At 43.1% G+C, this 25553-nt stretch overlaps 1 protein-coding gene across 2 annotated transcripts; it reads right to left on the reverse strand.

Moving 5' to 3' along the window:
• Positions 1-5340: 5340 nt before the first annotated feature.
• ENTPD6 (ectonucleoside triphosphate diphosphohydrolase 6) lies at positions 5341-23234 on the reverse strand. Of its 2 annotated transcripts, none has more exons than XM_081188727.1 (14): positions 23076-23234; positions 19668-19953; positions 18942-19018; positions 18022-18165; positions 17199-17274; positions 16497-16532; positions 15691-15779; positions 14562-14641; positions 11829-11893; positions 11068-11169; positions 10546-10686; positions 8146-8202; positions 7717-7829; positions 5341-6802 (listed from the first exon to the last, which is right to left on the reverse strand). In XM_081188727.1, the coding sequence occupies exons 2-14, from the start codon at positions 19906-19908 to the stop codon at positions 6713-6715; spliced, it is 1311 nt and encodes a 436-aa protein (XP_081044853.1). In that variant the 5' UTR covers positions 19909-19953; positions 23076-23234; the 3' UTR covers positions 5341-6712. The 2 variants fall into 2 exon arrangements, 1 of the variants encoding a protein (XP_081044853.1); XR_014006507.1 differs by lacking the exon at positions 5341-6802 and adding an exon at positions 8984-9050 and having other exon boundaries at positions 7748-7829.
• Between the last annotated feature and the right edge of the window lie 2319 nt (positions 23235-25553).

Raw genomic sequence — 25553 nt, forward strand, 5'->3', positions numbered from 1 at the left:
TCAGAATGGAGAGGTTTGATCTTCTTGCAGTCCATGGGACTCTCAAGAGTCTCCTCCAACACCATAATTCAAAAGCATCAATTCTTCGGCGATCAGCTTTCATGGATCACTGCCTTGCCGTGGGGAAGGGGCTTGAATAACTCAGAGAAGCTATGAGCTATGCCGTGCAGGGCCACCCAGGATGGACAGGTCATCGTGGAGAGTTTTGAGCAAACGTGATCCACCTGGAGCAGGAACAGGCAAGCCACTCCAGTATCCCTGCCAAGAAAACTCCATGGACAAAGACAACAGAGGACTTATAGTCTACATAATTGAGCGTGGGAAGACGGCAGAGGAAAGGGAGCTAAATTAACACTTAATAGGTATACCTGGGACTTGCACCTTTTTGCTGCCTGCACCTGTAAGAAAAGTGGAGATTGCTTGCTTAATGTTCTTGGAAGAAATTTCTGATGGCTCAGAGCTGTTAAAAACAAGCTGTCCCACCGCAAAAAAAAACATAGGAAAGGAAGTAGAACCCAAGGTTAAGGGGTTTTTTCAGTTGCTTCTGTTTTTATTTTGATTGCGCATTCTGTGTTCTTATATCGTGATTTTATCCTGTGAACCGCCCTGAGACCGCCAGGTGTAGGGCGGTATATAAATTTAATAAGTAATAAAATAATCATAATAGCTGGTTTATTCCTAATTGTTTATCTCCATTTGCAAAACAATCCCCTCACTGCAATTGTTCCACTGTCCCATGTAAGTAGAAGCACAGAATTATAGAGCTGGAAGGAACCACAAGGGTCATCTAGTCCAATGACCCTTGGACTAGACCCAATGACCCTAGAGATCACACCAAATAATCCCTGACAGATGGCTATCCAACTTCTGTTTACAGACCTCCAAGGAAGGAAAAGCCACCACCTTCCGAGAGAATCAGTTTTACTGTCAAATGGCTTTTAGCACCAGAAAGTCCTTCCAAATGTTTGGTTCGAATCTCCTTCATTTGAACCCATGGGTTTGGGTCCTACTCTCTGGAGCGGCAGAAAGCAATAATGCTCAGTCTTCCATGTGGCAGCCCTTGATGTATTTGAAGACGGCTGTCAGTTGAGTTTCATGTGCATTTGATGCAATACATTCTCTGCCCGGCAAATGCCACTTGAGAATGCTGCCTCACTGCTTTTTTGTGTACTTGTCAAAGTGGGTTCTGGTCTGCGAAGGTTTTTGCTAGAATAAATCAATTAGACCAGCCTTTACCAACGTGGTGCCCTCCATATGTTTAACTCCCATCAGCCCCCGTCAGAATGGGTTGTTAAAAGGGCTGTGCCAAGTCGGATCAATCATAGCTTACCTCTCCACACACTCTTCTCAGACAACGGCCAAGTCAGTCACAGAAGCTGCAAGAGACAGAGTGGTGGGATTTTCCATTCTCTGCCATCGACTCCCAGCTTCTGGCCATCTCAAAGGTACAGGGATTGTCTGTGTCTTACATATGTCTTTTTTCCATTAATGAAAATGGCTGGGATGGCACTTTGCCACTTGGCACATTCAAGGCCCTTGGGCAATGATCCAGAGGCTCAGCGCCATGAGTCTCACTGTCTGGTGTGAGATGGCTTCCATTTAGGCTTTGCCTCCTTTTGATAATTGGCAGGGATAAGGAGACCTTATCGTCTGCATTTCATAAATTCCAGTTGCTGGAAACCAGAGGAGGGGAGAGGGCTCTTGTGCGTCTACTCTGCTCCCTGGTTTCCCTTTGGGCATCTGGCTGGCCACTGTGAGAACAGGATGCTGGATTAGATGGGCCAATGGCCTGATCCTGCAGGCTATTCTTTTTGGTTTGACCAAACTGTGGGGAGGCAGTGGAAGACAGAAGTGCCTGGTGTACTCTGGTCCATGGGGTCACGAAGAGTCGGGCACGACTAAACGACAACAACGTAAGTCCTCTAGGACCAGGATCCTTCCTGTTGTACTTTGCGAAGCACTATGCACAATGATGGAACTACATAAACAAATAGTTTGCTACTGACACTAACATCGTAACTCTTAATGAAGGCATTAAATTGGCTTCACCACCTTGCTTAGAACCTTCAGCCTCAAGGTAATAGCTTTTTGAAAATACTGACCTAAAACACATTGAAGGCACCTTCTGTAATCAGTCCAATAACCTACTTTTCAAGGCAATCCCTATCTTCGCTCATTCTCTGCTATTTGATCTAGCTTAACCCTTGTCCTTTCTTCCAGTCATCCTATGCCAATTGGGTTGTCCCATTTTCCCTTTTTAAACAATAAGCAGAACATTTATTGCCCTGGGGAACTTCCCCTGTACTCTTAAGGTTCTTAAGAACTATATCCAGGCAGCTTTATGACTGGTTTCTGTCTGTTCACTTTGCAAGCTAATCCTAACCATGTTTACTTGAAATGAGTCCTAGTGGACTCTGTGGGAATTATTTACCATTTTAAGTTTAGCTAGCACTGGGGGGTGAATGGCTGCATGCTTCTTCAGTGGTATAATTAAAACTTGCTGGTGTGGAGGAAAGTGCTCAAGTATTCTTGATTTGTGACTAGTGCTAGAGCTTCCAGAAAGTGATCTTTGGCTGTGGGTTCTGCCTCTTTTGATAGAGGCAGAGTTCTGAAGAAGCCAAGGCTTTTTCTACCTCGGAAGTAGAGCATGGCAACAGAACCAACTGCCCCATTTCAGCTTGCAGGTGAGAAATGACAATTTTTGAATAAAATCTGTTCTGTGAATACAGTGGTGCCCCGCAAGACGAAAAACTTGCTAGACGAAAGGGTTTTGCGGTTTTTGAGCTGCTTCGCAAGACGAATTTCCCTATGGGCTTGCTTCGCAAGACGAAAACGTCTTGCGTTTTTTGCAAGTTTGTTTCCTTTTTCTTAACACCGTTAATACAGTTGCGACTTGACTTCGAGGAGCAACTCATAGAATGCAGTGTGGTAGCCTTTTTGAGGTTTTTGGTGATTTTTGAAGCTTTTCCAAAACTTTTCCGACACCGTGCTTCGCAAGACGAAAAATTCGCTAGATGAAAAAACTCGCGGAACGAATTAATTTCTTCTTGCGAGGCACTACTGTAAAACCACAACAGCCAAAAAGACGTGGGACAGAATCTTCCTGGTTGCCTATTTGCAGAGTGATTTATAGTGCAAGCTCATTCCTCAGTATGTGTATATCAGGCGTTGAAGCAGCACAATCCCCGAATGGTTGGGCAATTACTGGAATGCTTTTCCCAAAGTATATACTGATATCTGGTACATACACAAAGCTGTACTGTATTTGCATACTATGCATGCATACAAACTGGCTGCATATAAACCATGCACTTAAAGTGCATGGCTCACTCCCCTCAAGAATCCTGGGAATTGTAGTTTATCATTCACAGGGCTACAATTCCCAGCACCCGCAACAAACCATGGTTGACAGGATTCTTTGGGGGAAGTTACACACTTTAAATGTATGGTGAATTGTAAGTTCCGTTCTGTGGAAGTCAAACCCAAGAGCCAGTAGAGGGCAGATTACTAAGTGTTAGTCTTGGTGAGGAATGGGTAACCATTGACAAGTCTCTCCTTATTCTCTCTCAGCTTTGCCTATGTCGTAGGCCTGTACTTGGGATAACTGCACAAATGCTCCCCTGTGGAAAGGAAAGATACCTTATTGCCAATGTACTCAAGGTGGTTCACACTTGAAAATAAAGGTGTACAATTCAATAGACACAATACAAAGGGGTAGGGGAAGAGCGGTAAGGAAAAAGGAAAAAAATAAGTAAACCCATGTTCCAGGACCATTGCATGAGAGTGTTCTGAGAAGGTGGTAAGATGGTCCTGTTCAGCCAACAGAGGTCTCTCACCATCTCTTCTCCCAGTGCTGCCACCAGATAGAAGATAATAAAAAATGGCAGTTTAACATGCTGTGTAACTCATTATTCACCTCCATGAATTGGAACAGTACAGGCGTTCATTTGCTTTTTTTTTTAATTGACAGTAAAAATAATTTTTGAATATCCAAAATTCATTTGCACACATGCTACTTCAACAGACAAGCCAAGGACAATCGAACAACTGGAAGAGTTTTTTTGCATTCAATTTGTTTTCTAACCTAAGAGTTGGTGCTTAAAATATTAACATTCCGTTAGCTACAGTGGCTCCTAGACCAGACCCTTCACAGCCTTAAAATGAAATACTCCATTAAGTATACATGAACAGGATACCAGATGTACATTAGGTACAGTGGTGCCCCGCAAGACTGTACATCATTAGGAACCAAGTCAGTTTTTTTAAAAAGTAACTCCACAGCAGCAAGTGCAATTTTTGTCAAGACTGCAGTATGCAGGGGAGCAGAAGTTTAACTGTTTCTTCCTCTGCAGACTAAAACTGCACCTCCACCCACCCCTTTTAGCCCAGAGGGGAAAGTTCCCCATTGACAACAGTGCAAGTGTTTCCCTCTCAGGCTAACAGCAGCTTGTGGCAGGGAGGAAAGGCAGTTTTTAACTGGAATTGTGGTGGGGAAAGAAAAGGTTAAACTCCTTTTCCCTACACACCACAATCCAAATGAAAATAAGTCCCCCTCTCCTCATGCTTCTTCTTCTTATTTAAATCAAACGCGCTTCATAATGTGCAGTTTCACCCTTAAGTTGTAGCCCTGTTTTCTGTAATCCATGTTCAAACGAAAGTTAAGTATCTGGAGGTATGGCTCGCCTCTAAAATAATTAACCTCGTCCAAGACAAGTATAATAAAACTTGGATTGAAGTTAAGAAAGACATGGAGAAATGGAACTGAGTTAACCTCGCAAAGTTAGGAAGAATCTTTGCAATTAAAATGAATGTGTCATCAAAAATGATCTTCCTATTTCAACCCCTGCCTGTGATCAGAAATACCAACTGCTTTAAACAATGGAAAAAAGATATAACACATTTTGTATGGCAAGAGAAAAAAACCTAGGGTTAAATACAAAATTTTAATTGGCACAAAGAATAGAGGGGGGTTTGCCCTGCTGGACCTAAAAATGTATTATGAGGCAGCCTGTCTGGGCCGGATGAAGGAGTAGATGGATTTGAAAGATGCGGGTATCTTGGACTTAAAAGGATTTGATCTAGTGTATGGGTGGCAATGTTATCTGTATTATGATAAAGCTGAAGTTCACAAGGGATTCTCTAACATGATCAGAAAGCGTATGTATCGTGTCTGAGTAAGGCATAAGGATCTCCTAGAAGTAAGACTCCATGCTAGATATCCCCAATGGAGGCAGTTGCTGTAAAAAAACTAAATATGGAAAAAGAACTGGGGAATATACAGAGATCTTCTTGAATTTAAAGAGGGTTCTATAAGATTGGAAAAAAGGAAGAAATAGCAAGAACGGTCACAGGCTGGTTTTAATATTTTCAAATAAACGAGATTTTTAAGAAAGACAGGTTTGGGGGCCGCTTGCTATCATTGGTAGGACAACCAATGGTTGGGTCACAACTGGGGTCTCCATCATGACAAAACCCACCTTCCAGCAGAGAGACACCAACATGCCATTTTAACCACCTTTCTTTCTGCCATCAACATTAAGGAGAGGGCAGAAGTTTGCTATTAACCTTTCATTTAAAAATCAACTCAATTTCAGCAATAAGAATTCAGTGTGCTGCTAGCAAGTGAGACACCAACTGGCTTCAGATTGTGAGAAAGGCCTTAAAACCACCAGAACACCGCCAAAATAACCCAGTATGGTACAGACTATGAAGAACAGAAATACTGAGTTTCAGAAGATTAATCTCAATGCCTACTGGTAAAGTTGGACAAAGCAAAATATTTTTTTAAAAAGACACCATTTGTTAGTTTCTATACATTTAAGAAAAATAAAGCAATTCCCCCAAATGTGCGCGCGCACACTGCAATATAAAAGTCACACTTGTTTCTGAGACTAGGTTCAGAATGCTTGCTGGAAAGGCAAAAAGCCTGCCTGAGGATGATGTGCTTTTCTCATAGAGACTGTAGAACATGATAAGAGAATGGGAGGTTTGGCTTGCTGTGAAGTTTCCTCCCGGTCAGCAGAGGAGCGAAGCATGCAAGAGTTAACTCCTCCTGGAGGTAGAGTCAGCACTTGATTGAAGGATCAGGTGATGCTGGACAGCTGGAAGGGGAGGAAACCTTCCTCAAGCTGCCCGTCATTGAAAAGCTGTGACAGAAAGGCTGACCAAATCCCTGATGACAAACACTGTAGAAATTCTGCAATGGAGGGAATAAACTGTCCCCAAAATATAGAAAACTAGGCAAATGTGGACAGAGGAGGAGAAAGGAGGTACCCCTGGCAGTCCGAAGAACATGACTATATTCTCATCATGAATCACAGGGTGATTTTTGCATTCATTCCATTTCAGCTCAGGTATGTTGCCCAAGACTTGGATCTCAGCTGCCATGGCCTAGTCCTTTTCAGAACCACCATCCCCGACTTTAAGTGACACTTTTAGAAAGGTACACAATTTCACAGAGTAGTGGTATGTTAAGCTACCAAAAATGAGCACCTGAGTTCCCTGCTGAAAGAGGACAAGGCCTTTTGAAATGTATTTATGAAATACACACACACACACACATGTATAGCTTTTACAGTAGTAGTTTTCCAGTAGTGCAGCTTCCAGTAGTCTCCGGTCCAAGGAACTGACCAGGTCCACACCTGCTTAGCTTCCACAATGCTGCCACATCACATCCTCCCAGACTCACTGCATCCCCAAGGCTCCCAAAGCCCTAATATTGCAGTTTGTGAAGTGAATCCATATAGTGAAGTATAGCTCCCAAAGCCCAGCTGGTTTCAGTGTTGTTGATTTTTCGAGCAAGCTAAAATGAAAAGTGGACAAAGATATTGGAAATGATTATGTTTCTCTTGCCTGTGTCACACAGTTGTCACTTGGCCCCTCTGTACTTCATGATTTGCAGTTGTATATGCAAGCCAACTCTATTAAAATGTGTTTTGCCTCAGGTGATAGGTAAGTTCTCCGAGTTTGTAGGAGCCATGATGGCCCATTCAGAAGTACAAGCTAACACTTGACATTTCAGTTAAATGATGAATATGCATGTGTGCACTAGCTCTCTAAATAAACAAGGTCATGTGATCCAATAGAGACCTAGATTACATAATGGGAAAAGGGGAAAGTCAATGGAGTGTTCTAAATAAGTTCTGCATGTGTTAAAAATTAGTCTGCAAATAGCAGTGTGATTCGTAGTTTAAGAACTTGGTGTGCAATTGGTGCTGGAGCTGTAATGTTCTGGGCAAAACTCCCTCCTTCCTGCAGAGTCCTCAGTCTCTTCTCTTCCACCACTCCCACCCCCAGCTCTTTGCGGTCTACTAACTGAAGCCCTTGTTGTCACAAGATGAAAAATATTTTTAAAAAACAAAACCAAGATTTCAAGATACTGCACAGGCAACTCTAAATGAGGAAATTTGCAAGTAGGGCTGTATTCAAAGTAGCACTACGTGAATGTTCCATCAACACAAGGATTTCTGTTTGCACATGGAATTCTCCTATCACCTTAATCTGTTCTAGGGGTTTCCCAACCCTCTGCAGCAGATTTGGGGAGGGCATGAGGCATGAGCAGGAGGAAAAGAGGAGGGGAGATTCTATTATGCAAGACATGTTAGTTGAATACTGCTGTATGTGCCTCCCTTTTCAAAACCTGCAGAATTAATGCTTGTTTTGTGAGATAGCCTCTTCTCACATTTAGCTCTAAATACAGTGGTTAAGAATTATTACCTTAAGAACATGGCTCTTTGGAAAGCCTAGTTCTTCCAAAAGCAAACTGACATATGTGAGATCCATGCAGAGAAAAGGATGCTCTCCTTCTTGATCTTCCATGGTTTTACACACTTTGGGGATAGAAACAGAAAAATGAGCTGTAAAAAGCAGATTGTATTTCCACAATACTTTTGCCACTTGAGGTGTATAGTTTTAGGACCCACCTTATTTTTCTGATGGTAAGTTTTTTTATACTGTTTTCAATATTGTGTTTTAATGTTGCAACCCACCCTGGAATCTTAGGCTGAAGGGTGGGTAATTAATAATAGCAACAATGACATTTTCAGTGCTGGTCCTCTGGTGGGCTACAGTTTTAACTGTCAACCTCTTAATGATGCTTTCCTTGTTCACACATAGGCAAGCAAATAGAAAGATGAAGTGGCTTACCATTCTTTGCAACAGCTTCAAATTCACCAACTGCTAGGGTCCCTCCTTTTTCATTATCTAAAGAGAAAAAGAGGGGCTCTTCAGTTGTAGAGGAAGAGAAGGAAGAGTTGGCTGGAATAACACTCAGCCTACAGGTATTCTAAATTCATAATTCAAGCAGTAACTGCTCTGTGCATTTCAAACTGAACTTTTTAGCTTAGGGCTCAGTGAGGGAGGCAAACCCACCTGGCTTTCAGACTGAACATAATTAAATGCTCCTCCACTCAGAAAAATGCACATAGAAAACTAGCATGCTGGGGGGGGGGGGAGGGCAAAGATGTACACTGGTATATAGTGAGGTCTTCCTTCCAAGATCTAGCCTTCTACATGGATGAACATTCCTTTCTTTGAGTCCTCAGTTGTAGTCCATTGTGGAACAGACGAGACTCAAGTTTATCATCAGTGAGATCCAGGCCCTTGCTAGAAGCAGAATCTACATAGTTTGTCTTGTATTGAGACTGAATAAGTTATGGTCTGCAGGTTGTGTTTGGTGCAGGGATAGCTTTTTTCTTCTCCCACCATGGCACAACTATCTAGCCAGAATGACCCCACATAAAAAGGAAAGAAAGAATGCATGCAAGCACAGGTTAAGAGGTTTTCTGTTCTCCTAATTAAATTGCTAGAGTGCACATCCAGGAAAGACGCAGTCCTGAAGAAGGAAGGTACTTCTCTTTACATCCCACCACAAGAAGCCAGCTATGTCAACCGTACTGGTCACACTAATCCTGTCTCAATCTCTGCTAGCCATGTGGACCAGTTTTGGGGCGTGGAACAACATGAGTCAAAGCACCCTACATACCTTGACTGTGGGGATGGGAAGTACTGAGACAGAGCAGAGCTGTCTGGATGCATCACTGCTAATGCTCCTAAGAATGACGGGAAAAACAGCAGACTTTGGCCACTGGAAGTGATGCCGCAAAATACACCTCTTAACAGTTTTGTGTTCAGTTGTAACAGTATGCTGGCAACAAAGAGGCTATGTTTACAGCCATCCCAGTTATGCTCTTTCATTGTAATGTGATACAATAAGGACTGTGAAGAGCACAAATATGAAGCATAAACCAAGCCTTCCTGGGATCATTTTTACATTCTCATTTTGTATTTTTCTGTTGTGAACAGACCTGGGATCTTTGGATGAAGGGTGGTATAATTAATTAATTAAAATAAAATAAAATAAAATGCTTTTTGTCTCTGACAATGGGACTCCAGAGAGAGATCGAAGGAGGTCCCTGGGAAATTCAGGAAGTTTAATGCTTTTTGGGAGTCAGAAGCAGAAGGAAGTCAGTTTATAAAGTTGACTTGTGGGAACAGAAAGAATCAGAAGTCTATTGAATTCAATCCTCTTCCACTATACTTGCTTTTAGAAAATTGGCTAGTAGGGTTAATGGTGACAAATTTCAGAACTGGCCTCGACTCTGTTGCAGCCCATAACGTGTCCTGTAGTGCCATACACCAAAAAAATGGTTGGGGCTTAAACTTTCATCATGGGCCAAAACCTACCTCAGAGATGCAAAAGTGTGTTATCTGCAGTTGACGGCCTGGGGTAGATGGAGTATTTATTTCTGCATTTATATTCTACTTTTTTCTCCAAGGAGCTCAAGGTTAATCATCCTCATTTAATCTCCACAACAACCCTGTGAGGAAGGTTAGGCTGAGAGGCAGTAACTGGCCCAATGTCACCCTTGAGCTTCATGGCCAAGTGGGGATTTGAAACCTGGTCTCCGGGGTCCTTGTCAAACACACTAACTACTATACCAGACTGGCTCTCAAACAGTATAATAGCCCAGTATAGAAGAGTATAGGAGAGGAGTATTATTACAAAGTGGAGTCAGTAATACAAAGTCTAAATGTGATCACCATTACTATGCAGTGTTGAATGAAAGCAAAAACCCAGTGGGAAAGAGTAAAAGATCCAGTTAAATCTGGGAGTGACTCAGTTCCAACTGCATTTAAATTGATAGAGGGTACATTAACACCTAACAAAGAACAGCTACTTTCTGTAGCGAGCTAGTCACTCCCAATCTCTCTTCAGACCACTGTGTCATATCTACACATGAATTTTAGCTCAGCAATTTCATATGGGAGTTTGTCTCACTTTGGGAAGGGCCATAGCTCAGTGGCTCAGTGTCTGCCTTGTAAGCAGATAGTTCCAGGTTCAATTCCCACTGGCATCTCCAGGTAAGGCTGGAAAAGACTCCTGCCTAAAATCCTGGAGGGCAGCTGCTAGCCAGTGTAGACAGTGCTGAGCTAGATGGACCAAATGGTCTCTGTATAAGGCAGTTTCACATGTCCCTAAATCTCAAACAAGAACACTACTGCCAATCACCTTTATATTACTAGCGAAATCAAAAGCAATTTTACCTATTAAGCCAGCATCCACTGCCAAATCGTAATAGTAGGAAAAAGCATAAAAATCCAAATCCTTTACTTCATCTGTCCTATGAACCTTTGTGCTGATCAGTTTTGCTATTTCATCGGAACATGATTCGAAGAGAGGTTTTCCTAAAAGCAGGGGGGAAACATCCTTAATAATTCAACATTAGTGATGACATTCAAGTATGTGAGATTTGCCGAGCAAACAGTTTTAGAACATTGTTCAATTGTAAACAAGTGAAGTTATAAGGACGCCAAGCAGGCAACAGTACATATCGAATATTACTTAACAGAAGTACGAAATCCCAGTATAGAGCATTCTGATTAAATAAGGACCCAATATCTCTAAAGTGTAATCACTGGCAGGGGCACAGAATTCAGTAAATTCTCCCCTTCCACTTTCAAAATTCTCTCCTTTCCCATGCCACTCTGGCGATTCCCGATCGAAGGTAATGGAGATACTGAAGGGAAATGTGCATTACCAAATTAAGAGATGACCAGTTACTATACCTGCCTTCTGCCCTTTAATTTTGTATATTATCTTGGCATGCTCCCATTCACCCTGGAAACCAGGCGATAAGCAGGAACTTGAAAGATCTTCACCTTCCTTTACTGTAAAAGGGAAAGAAATGCATGACACAAGGGGAAAGAGTTCATATGGAGATCTTGATCTTCCCCCTCCACAAAGCATTTCCCTGTCCCTCTATTCAGCCACACAAATCTCAGAACATTAAAATCCTGTTCCTACAACTGCACAACCTTCATCCTTTACTTGAGAGGCAGCAGGAATATTATCTTTTTCAGACAAAATGATCTAAATAGATATAATTTTAGCATCAATTTTCTAGCTATCAAGCAGACACAGTATAAAGAAAAGCTGGCAAGATCCCTTATCTACAAAGATGGGTTGCTATTTGGTTAAGTTATCTACCGTATTTTTTGCTCTATAAGACTCACTTTTTCCCTCCCAAAAAGTAAGGGGAAATGTGTGTGCGTCTTATGGAGCGAATGCAGGCTGCGCCGCTATCCCAGAAGCCAGAACAGCAAGAGGGATTGCTGCTTTCACTGTGCAGCGATCCCTCTTGCTGTTCTGGCTTCTGAGATTCAGAATATTTTTTTTCTTGTTTTCCTCCTCCAAAAACTAGGTGCATCTTGTGGTCTGGTGCGTCTTGTAGAGCGAAAAATACGGTATATAGCACAAAGCTCAGGTTAAACAGAAGCATCTAAAAATCTAAAATCCCCGTCACTCAAGCTTAATGTGCAATACTTACAGGCTTGACCTTCAACTCCTCCTAAAATCGCCAGCCTTGCCGACATCAATCCAAGTCCCAAGTAACTGGGGAGGAGGTAAAACATAATCAAACACAACACTCTTGGCACTGAGGCAGAGTTCATTTTTATTGTTACATGGTATCCGTTAAGGGTCATCTCTAAATACAGTGGTACCTCGGGTTACATACGCTTCAGGTTATATACAGTGGTACCCCGCAAGACGAATGCCTCGCAAGACGGAAAACCCGCAAGACGAAAGGGTTTTCTGTTTTGGAGGCGCTTCGCAAGACGAATTTCCCTATGGGCTTGCATCGCAAGACGAAAGCCCATAGGGAAATGCTGGCGGTCGGGAGCAAAGACTTTTGCCCACAGCCGGCCTTCAGAAGAGGACCTCTTCTGAAGGCCGGCGGGGGGCAAAAGTCTTTGCTCCCCCCCTGCCTTCCCCCCGCCTGCCCCGGCGATCTTAAAATGCTGGCGGGCGGGAGCGAAGCGTTCGCTGCCGACCCCCAGCATTTTGAAATCTCCCCGTGTCCCGGGAAGGTTTTAAAATGCTGGGGGTCGGCAGCGAACGCTTCGCTCCCGCCCGCCAGCATTTTAAGATCGCCGGGGCAGGCGGGGGGAAGGCAGGGGGGGTCTTCCCGCCCCCCTCCCCGCTTCGGAACAGCGGGCTAAGCGGGACCTCCCGCCGGGCATGCGAGGCTTGCCGACATCTGCCTGAAGCAGGGGGCGGGCTCCGCAGCTCACCCCCTGCTTCGGGATGCAGGCTGCCGCCCCAAGCCTTGCGCGCAAGGCTTGCCGACATCTGCCTGAAGCAGGGGGCGGGCTCCGCAGCTCACCCCCTGCTTCGGGATGCAGGCTGCCGCCCCAAGCCTTGCGCGCAAGGCTTGCTGACATCTGCCTGAAGCAGGGGGCGGGCTCCGCAGCTCACCCCCTGCTTCGGGATGCAGGCTGCCGCCCCAAGCCTTGCGCGCGAGGCTTGCCGACATCTGCCTGAAGCAGGGGGCGGGCTCCGCAGCTCACCCCCTGCTTCGGGATGCAGGCTGCCGCCCCAAGCCTTGCGCGCGAGGCTTGCCGACATCTGCCTGAAGCAGGGGGCGGGCTCCGCAGCTCACCCCCTGCTTCGGGATGCAGGCTGCCGCCCCAAGCCTTGCGCGCAAGGCTTGACGGCATCTCCGCCATGCAGGGGGTGAGCTGCGGAGCCCGCCCCCTGCTTCAGGCAGATGTCGGCAAGCCTCGCGCGCAAGGCTTGGGGCGGCAGTCTGCATCCCGAAGCAGGGGGTGAGCTGCGGAGCCCGCCCCCTGCTTCAGGCAGATGTCAGCAAGCCTCGCATGCCCGGCGGGAGGTCCCGCTTAGCCCGCTTTCCGAAGCGGGGAGGGGGGCGGGAAGACCTTCTGAAGGCGGGCAGGGGGCGAAAGTATTTGTCCTTCCTGCCTGCCTTCCCAGGGGCTTTTAAATCGCCCCGGACAGCGGAGAAGTCCTCCGCTGTCCGGGGCGATTTTAAAATGCCTCCCGCCAGCATTTTAAGATCGCCCCGGACAGCGGAGAAGTCCTCCGCTGTCCCAGGGTTTTTTAAAATGCTGGGGGTGGGAAGAAAAGCCCTTGTCCCCCCCCCCCCAGCCTTCAGAAGAGGTCCGGGGACAGACTGTCCCCGGACCTGGTCTGAAGGCGGTTTCCCTAGGAACGCATTAATTGATTTTCAATGCATTCCTATGGGAAACCGTGCATCGCAAGACGAAAAAACCGCAAGACGAAGAGACTTGCGGAACGAATTAATTTCGTCTTGCGAGGCACCACTGTACGCTTCAGGTTACAGACTCCGCTAACTCAGAAATAGTACCTCTGGTTAAGAACATTGCTTCAGGATGAGAACAGAAATTGTGCAGCGGCGGTGGCGCGGCAGCAGCGGGAGGCCCCATTAGCTAAAGTGGTGCCTCAGGTTAAAAACAGTTTCAGCTTAAGAACGGACCTCTGGAACGAATTAAGTACGTAACCAGAGGTACCACTAAATAATACACACACAGAAACAGAATATGCTATTAGCAGCTATTAAGTTGGCAATTAGGTTGGCAGCTATTAAGGTTTTAAACTGTCAGAAAGTATGAACAATTGATTTTTGCGCCAGAGATAGAAACTATGTTTTATATGAAAAAAAACAATCTCTTAGGATATACCAGAGTAAATTGTGCATAAAAATGCATGTATTAGTGAAAGTATTGCACAAAACCAGAAATATTAGGGACTATCACTTTGTATAAATGTGTGTATTAGGCAAATTTTTAAAAAGTAGTATAAACACTGACAACTGGGAAACACTGGCCTGCAAGTGCTCCAATTGGAAAACAGCCTTTACCAAAGGTGTCATGGACTTTGAAGATGCTCAAACTCAGGATGTAAGGAAGAAATGTGCTAAGAGGAAGGCATGTTTGGCAAACCCTTGCCATGATCAACTCCCAGCTAGAAACCTATGTCCCCAACTGTGGAAGGATGTGTAGATCCAGAATTGGCCTCCACAGTCACTTACGGACTCACTGTTAAGACCGTGTTCATGGAAGACAATCTTACTCAGCTACGCGTGATCGCCAAAGAAGATAATAGGAGAAATTCACAACTGAAATGCAGGTGAATTTTCACAAGGACCTTTAAAAATGGGGAAATGTGTTGAACGGAATTTTAGATTGGAAAAATGAGAAACTAAAATGGATAAACTTGCCCATTCCTACTCACAACTAACCTGTGTGAATACAGCTGGTATGTGGTGTTAAACATCTGAAATGAAGTGATGCGACCAGCAGGGGAGCTCTCCAGAGCTGTCTATAAAGAGAAATAAATTGAACACTCCATGAATGCTCCATACAAAGCAAAGCAGAATAATAAACTCAATGATTTCAGGAGTGTTGAACAAGAGTGTTCTGAAGGGTTTAGAACTTTATGGTCTTTATGTAGCCAGGCATCGTAAGTACCATAAAAAAATAAGTGGGAAAACTTGGCTTTGAGCATCCTATCAGGTTGAATGTAGAAAAAAGAATGTGCAGGTTATTGGGTGTGTTTGGAAACCTGATGAAATACCAACCCCTTTTAATGGCACTTTCCATTTCAAATAAATGACAAAGTGTGGCTCATACATATTTAGAACTGGTAGCCAATCTGAAATATCTGAAAGTTTATTACATTTCTCTCTCACCTTTCCTTCAAGGAGCTCAGATATTATTGTTGTTTTTAATTAATTTATTTATATCTTGCCATTTTCCCATGACAGGGACTCAGAGGAAGTTCCACCCCCTCCCCCATTTTACCCTCACAACCACTCTATGAGGTAGGTCAGTTTAGGAATATCACTTATGATAAAGTATGATTGTTTCTTGTGGAGCTGGTGGTGCTCACGCCCATATGTTTTACACAGCAGCCACATGACACCATCCTCAACAAAATGATGTTCCACAGTTTCCCCCCCAAACAACAACAATAACACAGAAACAGTAAATCCAGATGAAGTGGTGGTTGGCAGGGATAAGGGGTGGCGTTTTGATGACGGCATTGCGTGAACTCTGTGGAAAAACTTGTATGGATAAATAGCACCGAACACTCCATATCGCAATGTTATTGAATCGGACTAGGGTAACAGCTCATGTGTTCAGCTCTACAGCCTTAAAGCCCAGGGCAAAGTGTTGCCTTGAGGGGGAAAATGCCGGAATGGAAGGTCACCCTGCTTCTTCTCAAGCACAAAGTTCTGAATATACACTCCAAGCAATATGTTTGACACTCAAAAATCAAACTGGAAGCAGAGCAAAGGGAAAAAAGCAACACATCGATTGGTCGTTCATTACAACTGACATGACTAAGGGGACCCGTGTTCTTGTTACCTTAGTGCTTGGGCGAAATGTGATCTGAATTGAGCCACCTCCTAAATCCAGCATTCCTACACACCTCTTTCTTGGAGTATTCAAGCTATCTGAAATGTATTATTTGAAAAAACAAAGTTAATAGCATGTTTAGTCATTATACCTCAGACACAGCATCTGCATGGAATTATGCTCTATGAACAAAATGTGAGATCCTATTAAATAATTTCTTTTAAAAGAGCAATCCTAACCATACCTACTCAGAAGTAAATAAGGGTTACTGTCTAAGAATTTTAAATAGGTATCTTTTAAAAATACATTTGCAAATAATACTTTTTTCAACAACTCATAATAACTAGCTGCTGAGTGAGCAATGTGTTATGTGCCACCCTGCTCTGAAACACTGCTAAATATTTGTACTTACGGTGCAAATGCAAGAAGTGTATTTTTTTGTATTACAAGGTCATAGCATACAGCTGTTTTATTTACCTCTATTGCCAACATATTACTTTATAAATGCAGATATGATTTGAGAGCAGACCATCTTCAGGAAGTTACAATCATATTTAAACTTATCTGGGAGTAAGCCCCATTGAACACAGCAGTACTTCCAAGTAAAAATGCATGAAATTATACTGAGAATCTTGTAGTTTTACAGAACAAAGCCAATTTATACACTTACTAAGGATCACAGCATGGCATATATTGCCACAAAATTGCTGCCCTGGGCTCCTTTGGGAGGAAGGGCAGAATATATATTTGATACATAAATAATTATAAAACATAAGGCTCATCATTAACAGATCACAATTTACTTCTATAGATACCTGTTAAGAAGTTGACAGTGATCCATGCTGAAATACCTGGTTTAAAAAAAATGAGATTATGTGAATAGACACAAAGTGGTTTTCCACTTCTAGTAATCAATATACATAATACATGAATGCATAAACAGGACATGTTTGCTCAGTTAGGGTCTCTCCAAACTGAACAAATGAGCAAGAGAATGGCAGAGAAGATTCATTAGTGTAAGCAAATGGAAGTGATGCATGCTGCAACAAATAGCTTATCTTCAGGGGAGAATGCATCCTATTATGCAGCCAAAATTGTAGCACTTTCCCACATGTGGGAGGAATCGGCAGATTTGGGTGGACCCTGAGGTTTAAAAAAGTACAAATCTTAAGAAAAAAACCTAAGGGGGACCTCTCAAAACAGACCTGCAAGAACTCAGTGGCAGGGAGTGCTGTCTGGCTGAATGGAAAAAAACTGACAACAAAGCTGGAGGAGGAATGGAAATTGCCTTGCCTTTGCTGGTCTTCGACTGCAAGTTCACTGAGACATGGACTTGCTAATTTGTTTGCTTTGCTCTGTACTTGCCATATGGAAATACAGTGCTGTGTAACTATTTAGCAGCAGCAACAACTTCCCTGAGTTTCCCAGAGGTTCAGATTTTATTGCTGAATTAAAAGTATTTTTATGAAACCACTGAAAAGAAAATTTGCTTAATTGCTGACAGGTAAGATCCCTACCTTCATCTGTTCCATCCATTACAGAGACACAGTCACTCCTTACAAGGAACGGAGATTCTTGAAAGATGTCCTTAACCTAAATTTGAAATAAGACTAAGTTTTTTAGTGTTTTAAAAATGCACCCTTCCACACCCGCAAAAAAGCACGTAAAGCATTTATAAACCATTTTCTGGTAGCAGCCCAGATAAAGATCACATTCTTATGGAGAAGTGGAGTTCTCCACATGCAAAACTGCTATGATAGGGTTTGGAAGCTTGCATTTGTAGACAAAGTAACACAGCATTTGCAGAGTAGTTAGGAGGGTGTTACCTCAGAATTTTTATTATGATGACTCCCTTCATTTCTTTCATGAGTTCGTCACCAGAAAACCTAGACTAGCTTCTGTTCACTTTTATTTTTGGTGAGCTATGTTATCCTGGATTTTATCTTGATACTCTGGATTTTCTTCATTCAGCTATATGTCACAGACTCCCCCCTCCAAGGTTTAAAGAAGGTTGTTGCCAACTTTGCAAGTCTGCTGTTGTAATCCATCCTGCATGTTTGGCATTTATAGATATACCCTTTCCAAAGTGCATAATGAGGAAGCACAGTTCATCTATGTATTTTATATTTCTGTCTCCAGAATGTTAACTGTACCCTGTCAGATAACAACTCATTTATGATGCAGCCATTCTTTGAGACTGTGCCGTTCACTTTTATGCCTCAAAGTTTATTAGCTAGTGGACAGAAGCATGGATGTTGGATTATTTTGGCAAGACCGATAGCATAGTGTATATAATATGTGCAGCTAACTTAGTTGCAAAAAACAGCAGAAGCAAAGTACCTTATCCAGCAATTTCTGTGCCTTTTCTTTTGGCAGCAGTCTTAAGCCAGCTGTTGCTTTAAGGACCAAAGGAGTGGACTTCCACAGTTCCAGAGGAACATCTTCTTTAGCAACTGTCAGTAGTTCATTTATTCCTTGAGCACTCTGAAGAGATAGATAGATAGATAAGATAGATAATAAATAAATAAATAAATAAATAAATGTGCTTCAATTTTAGCACTTAAAAAATGAAGACTTTGGTAGAGATACACACACACACTAGTATTCATGTTTTGCTCATCACTTCCCATTTTCCAGTTTGAGATACATGAAGATCTTTTTTGCCACCACCATTCTGAGATCCTGCATCAGTCTTTAGCCAACATAAAGGAAGGGTAGAGAACCTCTGGCCTGAGGGCTAAAGGTGCAGGGAAGTTATAGACGCCTCTCCAGGGCACGTCAGAGTGTTTTAAGTACTTTGGTTCCAGCTGTTTGACATGAGTAGTCCTGAGTGCCAAGGTCAGACTCCATTCCTACCGCTCAGCAGTGACATTTTGAAGCTAAAAGAACCTCTAAGTTATAACTTGGTCCTTTAGCACAACGTCACAACAGCCTTCACAGTGGAACTTCACAATGTTCTACAAACTGGTAGGACATGCCTTTCAAAGCTGCAAATCCACAAGACTTGGGCATCTTGTTGAAGTACCAAGTGTAGTGCTATTTAACAGAATGTACGCACAGTATTTCTGTAACCTAGTGACTGGAAAAGTGTCAACTGGATAGTGCCACTGCCTATGTTTACACAGTAAGTGTCTGTGTGTTCAGAGGTCCTTACTCCCAGGAAAAGTATGGAGAGGATTGTAGCATAAATTGCTGAATTTTCACATTACAGAAAGTGAGAATCACAGACATATTCTCTTGACGAGTAAAGTTCAAATTACCTTATCAACACTGTCAGCATATGCAGAAAGTCCTGGTGTTAGTGCTCTGAATGTGGTATGGATTAATTTGGGAATTTCTGTTAAAGAAGTGCAAGAGAATTGAGTTAATCTACAATAAAAAAAAATGTATACACTGAAGGCCAAGATAACGCCACTGTCCAGGGATTAATGTGAAACCCTGCTACACAATATGGTTAACATTAATGGCTCATATGAACACTGTAATTAGGCTGCATCATCTGAAGGCAATGTTCAAATTCAGCCTTTGAATTAGATATCAGCTAAGCTCCTCCATCCCCACAAATATCAGTGGCTCCAGGTTAGGTGTAAGAATAAACATTAAGATAAAGAACTAGCTATTGGCTATGTTTCACTAGCAACACATCCCTTTCATCCTGAAGTAATGAAGCCTTGCAAACTATGTTGCCATAATACAGATAACACAACAGAACTGGTCTGAGGACCTATGTCTTCACACCTAAAACCTGCATAGCACTTTCAGAGCCTCTTGTGCCTACTCACAATTTTATCTTAAGACTCTTACAAAATGCAGGCTCCTGGCTTTATCAGCAACCATTTTTCTCTCTCCTTGCCCTCACTTTATCTAGCCTGATGAACTGTTGAGAAGTCAAAAACTTGCATGCTGTCCTGCGACATTTCAGTTGGTCTAATAAAGGTACTGTCCCCATACAAATTTTGCAGTTTAACTGAAACATGTTAGCCTACCTTTTGGCTTTTGTGTGAATTTGAATATGTGTATTCGAGTCCCAGTGCTTCCAGCATCAAACATGATTCCATAAAGAACTTCCTGATCTGTTCTTGACGCACTTTTGAACTGGCTTTCCAAATCATTGACGGTAGTTTTTGTTTTAAAGTCCAAATGCCATTTTACATATACCGCATAAATAGCAGCACATGTAAAAACTGCAAAAGCATAGAGCGGTTTTGGTATCTTCATAGTGTCCATTAATCTTCCTTGATTCACTTAAAACTGGAGTTATGCATGATGCCTCTGCATTGAAAAACAAATAATTATACACTAAAGTAACACCAACGTAAACTTGACAAACAAATACTGAGAAAGCTGACGTATGATGTGGCTACTTCCATCCACTGCTCTTTTTCAATATTTACTCAAAAATATCTATCAAACTGAAACTGCTGGATGTTCCTGCTCACTAAGAAAAAGTTACCAGAACCTATTTGTTAAATGCAAAGTATCCTGAAAGACTGCTTAACCTGAAAATATGTGGGAATCATCCATCCTATAGTCTTGATACAGCACAAAATGTTGATATTTTCCTTGTGTCTTTAGTCTTGAAGAATCAATTGCAATATAAAAAGTTACAGGTGTGACATAAAGATGCCCACTGATTAAAACGTGCCTTAATATTTAGAATTATGAAGATATCCCTAAAGATAGGCCATTTAATTTTTTTAAACTACGAAGACTAGTCTTCAAAAACTTGTTTATGCTATAGAATTACACAAAATACTGATGAAAGAACAAGGTCATATTTTGCAATTAGACCTACATTATTAGACCAATAATTAATTTATTAGAAGGGAAAAGGACAATTAAGATCTACACAGAAATGTCACCTATATTTAACTGTAAGAATTCTAGGGCTAGAAACCTATGAGCTAACTGAAAATGGAAATGCCTGAAACCTTAAATAATACACTAAAATTTTTCAACACATTGGCTTGAAAGTGAGGGGGTGCAAGAGAAAATGGTAGAATACCAATATGAACACAAGCGTATGTGGTTAAGATAATGAAGCTAGCTTATTGAGACAGGTTATTACAGTCTTTGAAAAGTCTTCTGTACTGGCCAAACAGTATGTTAAAGTTTTTTTTAAAATTAATTATCAAAGCATCTTAAAAAATGATGTGGATACAAAGTTATAATGGCCCAACACTCTGGGCTAGAATCAACTAACCTGTTGTGCTGCTAGTGGAAGCCAGCACAAAGACTCCTGTTAATGCAAAGGGACTCCCCCCCCCCCACTCCTTCTGTGCCAAATATGGTCCAAAATGTCAGGAAAAAACCCAGCATGGTTGGGGGAAGGAAATGGGAGATTGCTCCATCCAGCAAGCATAAACACTTTTGCCGACAGAACAATTGTATTAGTACAATCTTGAAATCTAACCTTTGAATTTATGCCCTTTTGAGGGGTCACTACAACTTGACACACTTCTCCTGCATCAACAATTAACCAACCACATTCAGAATAAAGATTGCACAATCTGCCTCTTAACTTGGGTGAGGTTTCAGTTAGAATATGATGGGTATATTATGAGGGTCATTTCTTTCAGGTTTACAAGTTCCTTCCTCTGTTTACATAAGGACTGTTTATCTTTATACTTGTTCTCCACCTTGAAAGGAACCTGTGTGTTTTGCCTAAGGACGTTGTGTATTCTGGTACAGTTCATCTCCAAGAATACAGGCCTTTTCATGAAAGAGCAAAACATGGCTACTAGATTTAGATTTTTAGCCTGCGCCATTTGAGGAGCCCAATTCAGAAATAAAGGGAGGGCAACCCTCCTCCCCACCCAAACAGAGCAATTCAATTCTCTTTGAGAACTAGTTGTAAAACTAATTGTCAGGTGTGGTGTAAATTGTTTACTCAAGGCTATGGCAAAGTCAATTTAACAAGGTCCGGGAAAGAAACTGGAAAATATGATTAAAAGTAATGTTTAACAGTCTATTAAGGTGACTTGAAGATTGTAGGGCCCCAAGAATTAAATCCTTGTCTGAAATGGAATCTGTGCTCTTGCCTTACAGAGGAATTAAAATAACCACCAACAGCATGGACATGCAAATATGGAAGTTGCACATGCACACTTGCATATCAAGGCTCTAGATCAGACTTTATTTAAGTTACCACTGAACTGATGCTTGCATTTTCTGCACCTGTAATTGGAATGCAAAACCTATGATGCCTAAGATGCACGTTCTGTTGAAAAATGCTTCTCTTTCGCTCTCTGTGCTGCATTAACCAACACACTGCAGACTGGAAAGCATTCTTAGCATGTAAAAATCCTGTCAAGTTAAGAGTGGAACAAAATTAACAATTTAACTAATTATTTTAATTTAATATCAATTAAAAATAGACTGTTTAAAATTAAAGTTGAATTCAAGCATGCTAAATCTGATTTCTTAAAAACTGAATTTAATAGCCCACTATTAAGTACCAAGTAAAACATAGTATTTCATTGCAAATGAATAACCATGGAGAAAACACGTTTTTGAGGTCAATATGCTAAATTAGCATAGGATCAAGGGTTATCTCGTCCAGCATCCTGTTCTCACAGCAGCCAACTAGGTGCCTGTGGGAAATCTACATGTCACTGATATTCAGAAGCATTACTACCTCTGACCACTGAGGCAGAACACAGCCACCACAGCTAGTAGCCATTGATAGCCTCCTCCTCCTCCGCCATGAATTTGTCTACCGTAATTCTCTTTTAGAGCCATCCAAGTTGGTGGCAAACACGAAATCCTGTGGGAGCGAATTCTGTAATTTAGCAACACACGGCGTGAAGTACTTTCTTTTGTCTGTCCACGCGAGTCCTGGCGTTAGGAGAGGCAGAGAAAACCCCTTTCTTCTATCGCGCTACCTCTTACTCGCCTTCCCTCCGAATTAACAAGCCGCAAAAGCTGCGACCTTCCCCTTTGCTGCCGACAGCCTTAGCCCTGCAAGAAACCTGCCCAACTGAAAGCCACCTCAAGCAAGGGGGTCACCGCCACATCTTGTGGCAGGGAGTTCCACAGTGGAGGAGCTTCCTAGCGACAAGATGCACCTGCCAGAACATCCTCCTCGTCCCACCGACCAACCCCGCCCTCCTTCACAGCCAGTTACTTTTTTTAAAAAAGGGGCTCGGGAGGAGTCCTCTGTCCTCCTGAACCCTTACCACCATCCCCCCCACCGAATTTAGCGCCCTCCGAGAGAGTATGCGACGCGGCTCCATGAGGACTAGCCTATTGCAAAGTACGTGTCGGAAGCCGTCGCCGGCTTTCTCTCAGCCTTCTCACAAGACGCATTATGGGAGGGGTCGCTGCGCCCCATCCGCCAGGACTGGAAGCCCCTTCCCTGAGCTCGCCTCAGTCGGAGGAAGGGTGGGACTCACCACAAGCTGGCGGCTCAGCCGTTCGGAAGCCCCTTCGGCTCCCCGGCCGCTCTCGCTAACTGAGGCCTCCATTTCCCATCCTGCCCTCGCACTCGACGGTTGCCCGTTTGGCGCGAGGGGAGCTTAGTGGGCGGGGCAGGCCGGAGGGAGCCACGCATGCGCGCGCTTGAAACTGCGTCGTGTCCTTCGCCGCCTCAGTCGGCTTTGGGGCGCAAGAGGGGGAGGTCCTGTCGTCTCGCGCCTCCCGGTCCTATCGCGAGGTGACGGAGCTGCCTTCAGGGACGGGCAGGGCAGGCAGGCGAGTGCCTGTAGTGTAGTAGGATCTGGAAGTCACCCCGTAGGGAGCGAGTTTTTGGGTCTCACAGAACTCCTCCTCAGGCGCTGGAGGGTGACACGAGGATATTGATTAAGTGGGGAGCGAAAAACACGTTGCTGGAAATCGGCTCGGAATCGGCTAGCCTTCCCCCCAGCGAAGGCTCTGGCGCCTGCTGCCTTGGTTGCTCTTTAGTCGTTTAGTCGTGTCCGACTCTTCATGACCCCATGGACCAGAGCAAGCCAGGCACTCCTGTCCTCCACTGCAGTTTGGTCAAACTCATGTTTGTAGCTTCAAGAACACTGTCCAACCATCTCGTCCTCTGTCACCCCCTTCTCCTTGTGCCCTCCATCTTTCCCAACATCAGGGTCTTTTCCAGGGAGTCTTCTCTTCTCATGAGGTGGCCAAAGTATTGGAGCCTCAGCTTCACATCGGTCCTTCCAGTGAGCACTCGGGGCTGATTTCCTTAAGAATGGATCAGTTTGATCTTCTTGCAGTCCATGGGACTCTCAAGAGTCTCCTCCAGCACCATACAGTGGTACCTCGGGTTACATACACTTCAGGTTACAGACTCCGCCAACCCAGAAATAGTGTTTCAGGTTAAGAACTTTGCTTCAGGATAAGAACAGAAATCGGGTTTCGGCAGCGCGGCGGCAGCAGGAGGCCCCATTAGCTAAAGTGGTGCTTCAGGTTAAGAACAGTTTCAGGTTAAGTACGGACCTCCGGAATTAAGTACTTAACCTAAAGTACCACTGTACAGTGGTACCTCGCAAGACGAAAAACTCGCAAGATGAAAGAGTTTTTCGTTTTTTGAGTTGCTTCGCAAGACGAATTTCCCTATAGGCTTGCTTTGCAAGACAAAAACGTCTTGCAAGTTTGTTTCCTTTTTCTTAAAACCATTTCCTATGGGAAACCGTGCTTCGCAAGACGAAAAAACTCGCAGAACGAATTAATTTCGTCTTGCGAGGCACCACTGTAATTCAAAAGCATCAATTCTTCACCGATCAGCCTTCTTTATGGTCCAGCTCTCACTTCCATACAGCACTACAGTGGTGCCTCGCAAGACGAAAATAATTCATTCTGCGAGTCTTTTCGTCTTGCGATGTTTTTCGTCTTGCGAAGCACGGTCCGTCGCAACTGCGCCTCTTCAAGCGGCTTTAAGAAAAAAGCGCAAGACGTTTTCGTCTTGCGAAGCAAGCCCATAGGGAAATTCGTCTAGCGAAGCAATGCAAAACCGAAAAACCCTTTCGTCTAGTGAGTTTTTCGTCTTGCGAGGCATTCGTCTTGCGGGGCACCACTGTACTGTGAAAACCATAGCTTTAACTATATGGACCTGTTTCCTTTACCATGCAGTTAAATATTTATTGCTCGCCTAACACTGTTTGCAGTGTCCTATGGCTGTCTATTGAAAGAAACATACACCTGAAGTTCCTGGCAAGGTTGAACGAAATCACCTGTTTTCTAAACGTTTCAAAAGTTCTTTTTTCAAAAGTGTTTTTCATATTACAGATAACGTTTCCTGCTATGGGCCTCAATGGGCCTGAATAAAACTAAATAGCCAGCAAGTATGCTTGCTGCTTAAAATAAGAATTGTAGGTGCAATTACCGGTAATCCTTGAAAGGTACTGGAATTACACTTGATGTTAGCTTTCTCGAGTAAGCTTGGTTAGGCTCTGATTGAAAGTGTGTTAGTGTTCTGCACATTTGATATAGAAACAGTCGTTTATGTGAGCAGAAAGTTCCAAGCGGGGAAGAGGATTTTGCAATGCACCTAAATCAGGAATCTGAAGAAAGTGACAAGTTTCTCTTCTCCCACATGGGCAGTTGCTACAAATGGAGAAGCAATTATGTAGACGCTTCTACTTAAGTTGGCAAATGGCTATGTGCACCAGCTTTTGCCATATCTAAAAAAATGAATACATCTTTTATCAATCCAAAATCTTCATTTTCCTAGTTCTAAATCTGTGAAAGCATCTGTGTCAGGCTTGCCTCATTCTAGTACAGTCCAGTATCTGATATTGCCTGTGGTATTATGACATCTAGTGGCTATAACTGGAAATAACCACTAGAAAATTTGCCAGTGAGAATCTAAGAGCCAGGCTGGATCACACCAAGAGAGAGCTAGTCCAGCAACTTCTTCCCATATTAGGCAACCAGTACTCTTC

This window comes from Podarcis bocagei (assembly GCF_964188305.1).
Source record: "Podarcis bocagei genome assembly, chromosome: 3".
Taxonomy (NCBI): domain Eukaryota; kingdom Metazoa; phylum Chordata; class Lepidosauria; order Squamata; family Lacertidae; genus Podarcis; species Podarcis bocagei.